At 48.8% G+C, this 12,086-nt stretch overlaps 1 protein-coding gene across 1 annotated transcript in view; it reads right to left on the bottom strand.

Annotated features, from left to right (window-relative positions):
* Window positions 1-11,819, bottom strand: part of CARD8 (caspase recruitment domain family member 8) — a 36,589-nt gene extending 24,770 nt beyond the window's left edge. Inside the window, exons 1-3 of the mRNA XM_029213741.1 lie at window positions 11,752-11,819; window positions 11,368-11,667; window positions 2,024-2,055 (exon numbers count right to left, since the gene is read on the bottom strand). Of these exons, the coding sequence (XP_029069574.1) occupies window positions 2,024-2,055; window positions 11,368-11,667; window positions 11,752-11,819 (400 nt within the window). The remainder of the gene's footprint in view (window positions 1-2,023; window positions 2,056-11,367; window positions 11,668-11,751) is intronic.
* Window positions 11,820-12,086: the final 267 nt, after the last annotated feature.

Here is a 12,086-nt window from a genome sequence, read left to right as displayed (position 1 = left end):
GGATGCATTAGACTCCAGAGAGCCTGACACAGAGGCCACTGCAGAGGTCCAGATATGAAGTGATGAGAGCCTAAGCCAGTGTGGATGCATGGGAATGGAGATATTATAGTATAGGAGAAGAAGGGGTAACTGCTGCAGAAGTTACGAACAATGTTAAACAGAGCAAGAGCATTTCTATGTAGGGAAGGATTGCCCCTTAGCTACCATGTCCCTAGTCTGTATTTACGCCATGCTCAATTAGCCTGCTCATGGAACAGACAACTCTTCCATTTCGTTTGTCTGGAACATTCACCCATGCCAGGCTGGTGAACAACAGGGGCTTAATTACCAGTTGACTAATTCCCCTGGGTGTGGGCAGAGACTACTGTCCATTCAATTTAATGAGCACTGACTTAGTGTCCACCGTGTGATGGGCACTCTGCAGCATTAGGAGAAAATCCATGTCCCAGCAAACAGCCTGTGTGAGGGCAAGCAGTAGCCACGCACAGACAAATGAAGAAATCAGGACAGTACAAAACGAAGGAAGGCCCGTATTCTGCTGGTCCAAGAGAGAAACTGAGACCACTCACTGCAGGTGCGGGATTCAGCACAAGTCCTTGAATTTGGTAGCGCTGAAACAAGCCTGGGAGGTTAAGTGTGCAGGAAGGGAGAGGCATCTCAAGCAGACAAAAACAGGCAAAAGCAAAGAGAGGGACGGGTGAGGTTGAGGTCAGCACCAGGAAGCAGAAAAGCTGGCCAGATCCAACCCTACACTTGACAGATTCACGACAGCCCCATACACTACACATTGCAGCCAAATGTTGCAGAAACTGTTACTAGATTTTAATCAGAATACTTTTATCAGGCAGGTTATTATTCTGTACTGGAAAAATGAAACACAGGAGGGATATGGAACTTGCAAAAGTAAGACAGTGGCCCAGCGATGAGCTGAGGAGTTTCTAAGCCACTCTGCAGCCAAGTGACACAGGTCAACAACTAAAGTGGCCTCGGAACCACCCTCCAGAAGGACTCGGAGCCATGCAGCACATGATAAAGAGAAGGAGCCAAAGCAAGAAATACATCCCCACACACTGGTTACAGCCTTTAATAACAAGCAGCACAGGCCCAAGAGAGGACTCGACCCTCAGCAACCCCCAAACCTAGACCAAGACCTTCCTTTAATAAAGGAGTATTGGGCTTCCCTGGTGGCGCAGTGGTTAAGAATCCGCCTGCCAACGCAGGGGACACGGGTTCGAGCCCTAATCCGGGAAGATCCCACATGCCACGGAGCAACTAAGCCCGTGCGCCACAACTACTGAGCCTGCGCTCTAGAGCCTGCGAGCCACAACTACTGAAGCGCACACGCCTAGAGCCCGGTCTCCGCAACAAGAGAAGCCACTGCAATGAGAAGCCTGTGCACCGCAACGAAGAGTAGCCCCTGCTCGCCCAACTAGACAAAGCCGCACGCAGCAAAAAAGACCCAACGCAGCCAAAAATAAATAATAAATTTTTTAAATAAATAAATGTTTATTTGACCCACTTTCAGGGATAGAATTGTGTGTTGTCATTTTCATTAAGTATCTAAAATTGACAACAACACTCAAGTATTAAAGAAAATATCTAGTCATTGTGTATGGAACATTTATAGAATTCAATTGACAATACTTCTCTAATCTTACTTTATTGAATTTAAAATAAGGTTAAAAAGAACATTAGAGCCAGAGTTTTAAAGGAGAGAGATGTAAGAGCACTTATTTTCTATTCTTAAGTTATAAAAACTACAAAGGCCCAAGTTCTTTACACTTCTTTTTTCTTTTGGAATATCTGTTGAAAAACAATCTTAAAGAAAATTCTGAAAAATTGTCATTATCGCATCATCCTAACCTGTTGATTATTTTAACACATTTCTATAAGCTGGTGAATGCATGAATGTAAACTGCAGCCAACAGATAAAATTAATAAAAAAATCATTTTCTAAAAACGCAAATTTCCACAGTATAGGTTAAGTTTTCGATAACTCGACATTGACATAAGAGTTCCATACCTTTTTCTTCTGAAGAGGCACTGTGATCATCACTAGAACAAGAAAAGAAAACCAGTTTCATAAACGGATACTAATTTTATACAAAATAATTATGAAAGTCTTCAAAATGATCATACTATGTTTCTGCAGAAATGTTGCAGATGAAAGAACTCTCTCCCTCCTCAAGGCTCTTCCTGCCCCTCTCACTCCCCACCTACCATTACGGCCTGACTCCAAACCATAGGATATAGACGGGGCTTATGGAGCGTGCCCTTGAAGCCCAGCTTGTCCGCTCACACCCCGGCACCCCGCCACCCCGGCACAGGGTCCCTGCACTGCATCCCCGTGCCCGCCACGCCCCTTGCTCTGCCGCGTTTCCAGCGATCCATCCTCCTTGCCCTGCCCAGCCCGCGCTGGCCCCCAGCCTCTCCTCCTGGTTCCCAGAGCTGCTCCCTGAGTCGCCCTCCCTTGCCCAGGTCTTCTCACCTGCTTCTCTGGCCTCCTCCCTCAGTCACAGCACGCCTGAGAATTAAGGGCTCGGACAGCTCCCATTCAATTAACCGGTCCTTCACCCGCCTGACCTGACGTTCCGTCCTCACCACCGCCTGGACTCCCTCTGCCCTGCTAGTGCCGGTCTCACTCGAGAACTCACGGTCTCCGCTTCCCACTCCCCACCCTCTCCCGGAATCAAAGCCACCTGCCTTCTGCTCTCCCACGTTACCGAAACCACCCAAGCTAGAGCCACCGAGGACTCCTGTCCGACAGACCCAGTGGGCCCTCTCCGTCCTTAGTGACTGCTCTCTCTTTAGATGAAGCACGTGACAGGCTCCCCCCTCCCCCCTCCCGTGCCTCAGTGGCCTCTCCCCTCTCCATGTGCTCCATCTCCTGGCTCCAGGCCCCAGCCTCCTGGGGATTAGATCGCCGTGTCCCAGGATCACATCAGTGCACCCTCCTCACACTGCTTCCTGCTCGCCTTCACGCCAAGGTTTCAGATCGTAAATCTTTGCCCCCTTCCAGGCCCCTTCCCAGAGTCCCAGGTGCCTAGGGCCCAAGGGTCAATTCAGCACCTTCAATGGACTAGTCAGCACTTAACTAATCACTGTCTTCCCCTCTCCAGGAAAACCCGCTCCTCCTGACCTCACCAGGTCACCTAACTGGAACCTCCAGGTCATCACTAGCTCCTTTTTCTCGGCAAGCAGCACAATCCGTGTCCTCCTAACCTCCTCCGCTTCCTCCAACACATCTCTCAAATCTGCCCCCTCCTCAATGCAAACTGTTTCCGCCTCCATTCAAGCTCTCTCCCCACCCAGCTGGTTGATTATATTCTCTCATAATTACTGGCTCGTTCTCTTGGTTTGTCCCTCGTGTGACCGTCAGCATGACCTAATCATGTCTTTGCCTAGACTCTTCTGGCCAAAGCCTGAGCTACTGGCATGGCACACAAGGACCCCCACCCTGCTTCCTCGTCTCCCACCCTGCGTGCTCCCTCAGAGGGAAAGCTCTTCAGTGTCCCAAGCATACCCTGCATAACACACACACACACACACACACGCACACATGCACGCACGCACACACACACACACGCACACACACACACACCACTCTCTCTGCACCCTCCCCCCAAAAGGGTCACCGCCTGTGGCCTTGCAGGTCAGGTACCCCAACTATGTGTGCTCCATGGACATGTACTACAATGTTGGGGTATCCCCTCGGGTTGTGTGTGCATGTACGTGACAGCCCTGCCCTCCCCCTTGATGCCCAAACTGTTCCTCATCCCTTAAGGACAGCATTTCTCAAGGTGTGGACTGTGGACATTAGAACTCTACAGGGTGCCTTCTAAAAAACATTTTTTCGGGGCCCACTGAATCAGAATCTTTGATGAATAAATGAAAAAGCAGGCAGAAAACAACAATGATGCTATTTGCACTTATGGGGATGTAAAATCTTTCTGCATTTTCTCACTGAATCATCCCAATAAGCCTATGAAGGCCATTTTACAAATGCAGGGACTGAGGCTCAGAGAGGTTCATTAACTTCCTTGAGGTCACACAGCTAACAAACAGAAAAGAAGCACTTGACCCTAGGTAGGCCATTATGACTTCAAAGCCCCATAGGTGCCTGGTACCATGTCTCCCTTCACTCCCCACCACTTTACCCCAAACCCCAATCCCGGCAGTGAAAGTAGACTGAGGAAGAAAACAGCAAAAGCAGCAGACCAACTGCTTGCCCTTTCCTTTCTCTTCTTCAGTCAAGTTAGTCAGGAGCCTCCAGATTTTGAAAACCTCCTTGAATCAAGATTTTTTCTGGTGAACATTCCCAAGTATTTGGTATTTTCTAGGAAAAACATGTATTTTCATTTTCCGACCTAAGTCCTCTTATTTTTTAATCCTAAACTCCAGCTCAAAAGGTCAGAGAGTGGTGGTAAACCTGAAATTAGGAAATGCTTCAAGATACTAAGAAAGGCTAAAATATGGTTCCCAATGAAATACATAGAAGAAAAAGCTAACCACTGCATCTTTTTTCTCCAGACTCACACCTCTTATAATGCAGTCGTTGTGCCTTTTAATTTAAAAATAATTATGAGAACTTGTATTGAATAAGAATAAGAACTAGCCGTTCTTATTGTACAAAATATGTCTGCTTAAAACCCACTCTGTGTCCCCAATGACAAATTGCGTTTTTCTCTTAATTGTCCCTTTCATATTCCCCTTTCTACAGCTGTTTATCTTTATTTCCAGATGTGTGTACATGTGTCGAGATACCAGAACTTCTGCTAAACACAAGAAAACCTTTATGGAAAACATTTATTTTCTCCATGTAGTGAGGCTGCAGGGTACAGGGCCAGCTCTCTGTACTAAAACACCCGACAGTTATGGGGGAGGAGACTTAGCCCGGAGGTGGAGGAGCCCGCCCGCAGGGCAGCTCCAGGAGTCACAGCCGGGTGGAGGGAGCAACCCCAGGGGACCCACAGGGGCCCAGCCACTTTACAGAGCAGCGGAATTTGCTACCCTAAAATATGTCTCTTTGGCATATTAACTATTTTAAGTTGGTTATTCTCTAGGAAACAGCAGGCAAAGGGAAAAAACATTGAAAACCAAGCAGGAGTTACCCTCTGTAAGAAACATTTACATTTGTAAGGGAAATCGCTGTCTGCAAGGGTGTCCAAATCTGCATCTTATCAGTGGAGAAGGCAGTGAGTTAAATGTGCATCACAAACCTTACCTGTGTTTACCGTGCTCTTCCTGGTGACCTCCCAGAACTCACTCTTCTCACCCTTAACATCCTCTTTCGTCTTTAGCTGAGGACGGTATTTAAGGTGAGGGCTTTGGCTTTTTTCAAGTTTTCCTCGGTATCTCCCGTGTGTCCCTGTTATTATATTTTTGTGTGACTTTCTCCTGTTAATCTGTGTCATGTCACAGTTTAAATCCTTACACCAGAAGAACCCTTCTCCCTAACACACTACATGGATGCTAGCTAGTTCCCCACATCCTCTTCCTTTCTGCTTTTTCCATGTGGTTTTTAAAAGGAAAACCACGGCAACCACGGACAGAGAGTACCCATTCCAAATGTTCCCAGTATAATTTAGGGGCTGAAGATCAGCAGGGAAGGGACTTGGACATTTACTTAATATCACTTAAAATTCCTTACATTTTGATCGGGACTCCACCATGATGACTAGGTATAATTTCGATGCCGCCCCATGCCTATCAACTCCCAGGCCCCGTCTAATACAGGCCCCTTTCCCTCAGCGGGAGGAGAAAAACCCTGCATCTCAGCATAGTAAAATCCAACCTGAGGGAGCCTTTCTCCCACCTCCACTCCCAGCCTGACAGGTGGATAGTAGGTACCAGAAGGATTTCACTCAAATCTGGCTCGATAAGTAATAATTCTCCAGTTAAAGATCTTTAGCAATTCTTAGAGTGAAAATAAAAATGTAATATAATACCTAATTATTTTCTTTAACTAATATTTAAAAACTATTTACTGTGTGCCTGAACCCAAGCCAAGGACCCCAAGCCCATCGATGGGCTCACTGCAACAACCTTTTTAGTGCTTGATACTGAACTAGTGTCATCTCCGTTTCACAGATGAGGAAATAAGGCTCAGAGACCTTAGTTATTAGGTATAATTAAACCCATAATGAGCCCCAAATCCTCCTCTTAACTTTTCACCAGAATTAAACCAACTAGTGTTTTACTTCTTTTAGCCCCTATCAACCTTCTGGGAAATAGGCCAGAAGAAGTTAAATGGGTTAAGGAAAGTGGAAAAGAGTTTATGTTAGTCACAAACTAGAGTTAATCTGCATAATCATGAAATAGCTATACTTTCCAGAGAATAATCTCAACGAAAGTAATATTCTCTACAATACAGATCTCTTTTCATCAACTGAAATTAACTCACAGGTGCTGTGCTAAGCGAAGGGGGTATAAAAGTAACACGTGACACATGAACCTTGTCCCCAAGGGGCACACTAATGGAAGAGAAGACAGATCAGGAAATAAATAAATGTATATCATGTGGGAAGAGCAACATAAAAGCAAATATAAGCTATAGTCTTAGCCCAGAGCAGGCTATGATGAACTGGGAAGGACAGAGCTCTTATGCTAAGAACACAGGCGTGTAACTAAGGCCACTTAAACCATGATGTTAAGGCCAGCCTGCATTTTCAAAGAATGCTACGCCTCAGGTAGGATCTTCTCACTGTTAGATTCAGAAAAAAACTGAAGCGGAAAGGTGCCTACAAGATCCTCCAGCCTGATGCATTATTTTACAGAGGGGGAGATAGACTCTAGGAGAGGTGAAGTTAACGAACACCCAAGATCACACAGCAAATTATAAGCAGAGACAATCTCACAACTTGTCTCAGGCCTCTTGGTTTGCCCATCAATTCATCCATTTAACAAACACGGATGGATTATGTGCCAGGCATAAGCGAACAAAGCAACTGGGTCTGTGCCTTCAAGAACACATCAGCCTGATGGGGAAGACTGTCTTCTTGTATCTGAGACAGGAAGTGCTTCAAGAGCACGTGTCTAAGATTGAAAAACTGGAGAGGGCTTCCTGGGGAAGTGACATTTAAACAGCCACAAAGGACAAGCAAGAATGGACAAGAGAATGTTGCACAGCTTCTGTCTGAGGCAGGAAGGAATTAATCAAGGTCCGGGAACAGGAGGAAAGCAAGTGTGTTCAGGGGGAGAGAGGTAGGAGACGAGGAAAGACAGGGAGGTGGAGAAACTAACTGTAACCAAACTGATGGCAACCCCAGATGCTGAGTGGCGACCATTCAGTCCACTGAGCAGTCTTCGTATTTCCCCCTTGGGAAGATTGGAAGCTTGAGAGCAAAGGAGGAAGTCAACAATGCAGGGTCCCAATGCAGGGTCTGCTGTCATCAGCATCTTTCATGGAGAATGTCTGATCCTGTGAGACCCCCTGACATTCTACAGGCTCAGACACTGCCTGTGTTGAGTCCAAAAGGCCCAAGCATTTCCCCAAAGAAAATCTCAGTCCCCCAGACCACAAAAGCCAGACCACCCTGAAAAGAAGTTGTAGTACCAGATGACAAAAACCCCTCAAGAGGCTAGGCAACTTTAAAACATCCTCCAAGGAAAGTGCCTTCACCCAGAATCAAGCTCTGGAAGCCAACTACACAGCCTCTTCCACACTGGCCAGGACAGAGGGGCTTCCTGAGTACCAAGCCCTCTGGGACCAGGCCCTGGGGGAAGGTCAGGGTCGAGCCGCCAGCTGTCAGTGCCCCCAGGGGACACTTCCCAAGCCAGGCTGGTTTCCCATTATCACCCAATTTCTTTTATTCTAAGCATCCCAAAGACCACCAACTGCAATCAGCTCGCCCGCCCATGATGGAAGTCATCCCATAGCTTGTTTCTTCTGTGTTCAGGTTTCTGAATGAGAGCACAGGCTTCAACGCTTCAGAAAACACTTAGTATCAGCAAAGATAAAAATTCCACAGGCCTGGCTCTCCAGGCTGGCTCCTTCATCTACCCCTCTCCCTTCCTTTTTTCAGTTACACCAGTTACACCATGCAAAAATAATAGTGAAATGGGTAGGTCTTTGGGCATCCAAGGGGTAAAGGACAAAACCTGGAAACTACCGCGTTCATCAAGAGGAGAATGGATGAATAAAATGTGATATCATCATATAATGGAAAACTGTAAGCCATGAGAATGAAAAACTGCTTACACACAACCGAGAGAATTAATCTCACAAACATAATGTCGCAAAAGAAGCCAGACACAAAAGGGTATATACTGTATGATTCTATTTTTATAAGGTTTACGAACCAGCAAAACCAATCTTTGGTCCCTCTGGGGAGGAGGGACAGTAAAGTAAGAGGAAAACAAGGGGGGCTTTTAGGGTGTTATATTCTATTTCTTGACCTGGGTGGTGGTTACACAGATGTGTTCACTTTGTGGTAATTCATCAAGCTGTGCACTTAAGATGCTGTGTTTTCTGTATGACTGTATATACATACACACAAAGGAAGGGTTTTCAGCATCTTGGGAAAGGAAAAGTATTATATAGGACTTTAGTTTTACTGGCCACGTTCGTGAATGGAGAATGACCCTAGGTGGAAGGAAGAGGTGACCGCATTGGGGATATAGCCCAAACGGCTGCTGTGGGGTGGCAGGAATTAGGAGGAACAGTTTCGGGGTTTACTCCTTTCTTTCTCCTTGCAACTAACTGCCAATGAAATCTCTGCAAAATGTACTCCAAAGGGAAGTGGGGCCAAGAGGGAAAAGGGCTGGAACTAAGCTGGCTTAAGGGAGACGGGAGGCAGCTGGAACACTTCAGGCAGTGAGGGGACAAGGAGGGACGGAGGAAGAGGAAGAAGAAGGAAGAGAAAGAAATCCTAAATGCCCAGGGTGGGCAAGAAGGACAGCTCACCTGACTGGGGATGGATGGGGTGGGGTGACTCCCATGACTCAGCCCCGTAGAAGGGATCCCTTCTCTACTCCCCTCCCTGAGCCCAGGTCTGATGTACACCTAGATGAATGGTTTTATTGCACTGCTTTGCTGTGCTTTGTTTATAAGCCGTTTATAACCTCTGGGAATTGAAGGAACAAGGAGTGTGTATGAGTGTCTGTTTGTGCGTGCGTGCGTGCAGCCAAGGATTCCACATCCCCAGCATCTAACACAGTTTGGCATATAGTTCGCACTATTAAAAAAAAAAATGTTCATTGGACAAATAAATGACAGAAAGAATGTGGTAATTAGATATAAAACAGAGACTTCCTTAATATTGAAAAATCAGTAATAACAGCTTAAATGGCCAAAAATGTGGGAATGGCTAAGTATCAGAGGGACATACTGTGCAGCTACTACAAATTACAACTAACTGTAGCAAACATCTGTAGGGTGCTTTACAGTTTACTGAGAATTGCACCTCCCCCTCGTTTGGCACACAATTATATGGACTTTGTTACCACACTGAAGTGTTTAAACGACACATTAGCAACGATCGAGGCCAGAAAGATCACAGGTGGTGGACTAACAAGTTTTCAGGGAAAGTGGTGGGGAGGGCCCACATTTCAGGGTAATACTAGGAAGGCTGGTAGAGGTTTCCTTAGCTCTGTGTAAGTAGCTGTGCTAATTTCACACTGTATTTCAATTCACTTCCTCTTTTTTTTTTTTTGAGGAACAAAACTTTACTTTTAGCCATAATTTGATTCAAAGTTCTCTTTAACAATCATTTACAAGTCTTGCTGTTAACTGACCACCTCTAAAGAAGTGTTTTTGATATTCCAAGCGGACACAGTTTATGTCCTAGTGTAGTTTTATTCATGCTAACTTCAAGAAATTCAACAGCAAAACCCATCCACAACAGACTTTTCTAAGACTGCCTTCCTGATTGCAACAGTGTTTTAAAGAAGATGAGGAAACACACACACACACACACACACACACACACACACACACAAAACAAAACCAAAAAATCCCTCCCTCCTTCCTGAGAGAAGCTGGGCCTAATGTTCCATGAATGATCCACGAAAAACTGAAGTCGTGAACACTTTAAACCTCCGCATTCTCTTCTTCCTCTAGCTGATCCTGTAGAAACTCTTTTTGTGTCAGGGACTGTCCCATAAGTAAATTCTCTGCAGAGTCTCAATCTTTGCCGAGCGTTTCCGCACTGTTTTGGGTTGGACTACCTGCAAGTATTTACTGCAATGAGAGGATTACCTAAAGGATATATTTCACAAACAAGCCATCACGTGTCTTCTGCTGAAACACTACATCCAAACACTACAACTAAAAGCCTGCTTTTGCAGATGACAGTGAGTCCTGGAGAACTCGACCACAACATCCCAAACCAGCTCTTAATAGACATTTCCACGTAAAAAGCCGCTGCTTTTAAAGGGCTGTGGGACGCTGATAACACACAGATGCATTGGCTGCCTTTACAGTAATAGCAGAAATCCTTCAAGCAATGTTGATCTCGCGCCTACTGTGCTCAAGACATTGTTAGGGCCCCATGGGGGCGTTGAGGGGATGATGGGCACGGGGGTGTCCCACGCATGGGCAAATAGGGATTAAGGAAATAATCCTGCTCTCAACTCAACTTGAAAGCCGGGTGGCCAAAGCACCGATGGTGTTCAGTAAAACCTCCCCAGTCCTCCTCCAGGTGCAGAGAGCGCAGGAACTCCAGAGAGCTGAAGCTCGAGGGCTGGGGACACACGAGGACAGCAGAACCGGGCCTCGGGGGGCGGGGAGTCGCCACGGAGGCGGGAAGGGAGCCGGTCCACACACGCTGAGAGCAAAGGGGATGCCGCAGGGAGACTTGCCCTCCTCCTCACCCGCCCGCCGCCAGGTGTATGTGAACAAATCAGGCCCACCTGCCGCTGCCGCCGCCGCCGCCGCCCCCGCCTGGGGACGGGTAGCGGGCGTGGGGAAGCCGCGGCGACAGGGGGCAGCAGCGCTGCCCGTAGCCCCGCCTCCGGGCCGGGAGCCCTGGGCCTCCGAGCTGCGCGCCACCGCCTTCCGCGCGAGCACCTGCGCGCGACCCCGCCGCCGCCCGCCCGACCCAGGTGCGACCGCCCGGGCCCCCCGCCGGGGATAGGAGGTTGGAATCCGGGAAGTACGGCGCGTCGCCTCCCCCATGCTCCGTGCCCGCGCGGGGCAGGCGCCGCCGCCGAAGGGCGCTTTGTTTGTGCGGCCCGAGCGGGGATGTCGGGGCGGGAGTGGAGCCCTCGCCCCACCCGGGAAAGGGCAAAAGCAGAGCCTGCGGTGAAGGGTGCTAAAGACCGCAAAGCCCCTTCTCCACGCGGCGATGTTGGGTCCAGCCGCACCCCACCCCCGCTCTCCCTTTCTCCTTCCGAACCCCCCCCCCCAAGCCCAGCGGCTGCGCTCACCTGCTCTCCGCGACCCTCGCGCCTCGGCTCATCGTCGCTCGGCGACTGGGGGGCGGGGGGGACGACACGCGCGCCCGGGGCTCGACGCTCGAGTGACGCCGGGGCGCCTGCAGGAGGGGTTCGCGTGCCGACCGCTGCCCTGCGCACCCGGAGGCGGCCGACGCTGCCGGGGGAGTGAAGAGGGCGAGCGAGAGCCACAGGGGGAGGGGACTGGGCGGGAGGGGGCGCCGGGCGAGCTGCTGCAGCCGCAGCCGGAGGCCGCCCGGGCTCCCAAACGGAAACGCACGCTCGCCGGCGGCCCTGCGCGTGCACGCCGGCGTGCACACTCTCACACGTGTGCACACTCTCACACGTGCGCACACCGGCCGCTCGGTAGCTGCTTACCGCCATGCCCGAACTAGGTTTGGTGACACTAAGCCGAGGCTTCTGTGAAAGAGAAGGGGCAGCGCCATTCTGGAGGGGACGGAGAGCTCATGTCATTCTGATTGGGATTGGATACTCCTGTGTCTGGGGGGTTTTCACGAGACAGCCCGCCCCCTACAAGGAATTCCCAGATTCTCTTCTTAGGATCTGTAAGCCCCCTGAAATTCTCTTTCAGATTTTGTACCTAAATACAAGTGTCTGGGATGAGGGACCACAGCTTCCTAAGATAAAACAGCTGTGTGACCCCAACCCCACCCCAGACTGTAAGGATGGATGGACTAAACCAATGGCTGCCA

This window comes from Monodon monoceros, unplaced genomic scaffold, assembly GCF_005190385.1.
Source record: "Monodon monoceros isolate NGI ecotype Baffin Bay Population unplaced genomic scaffold, NGI_Narwhal_1 Super_Scaffold_11, whole genome shotgun sequence".
Taxonomy (NCBI): domain Eukaryota; kingdom Metazoa; phylum Chordata; class Mammalia; order Artiodactyla; family Monodontidae; genus Monodon; species Monodon monoceros.
This window is presented reverse-complemented; position numbering and strand designations above follow the sequence as displayed.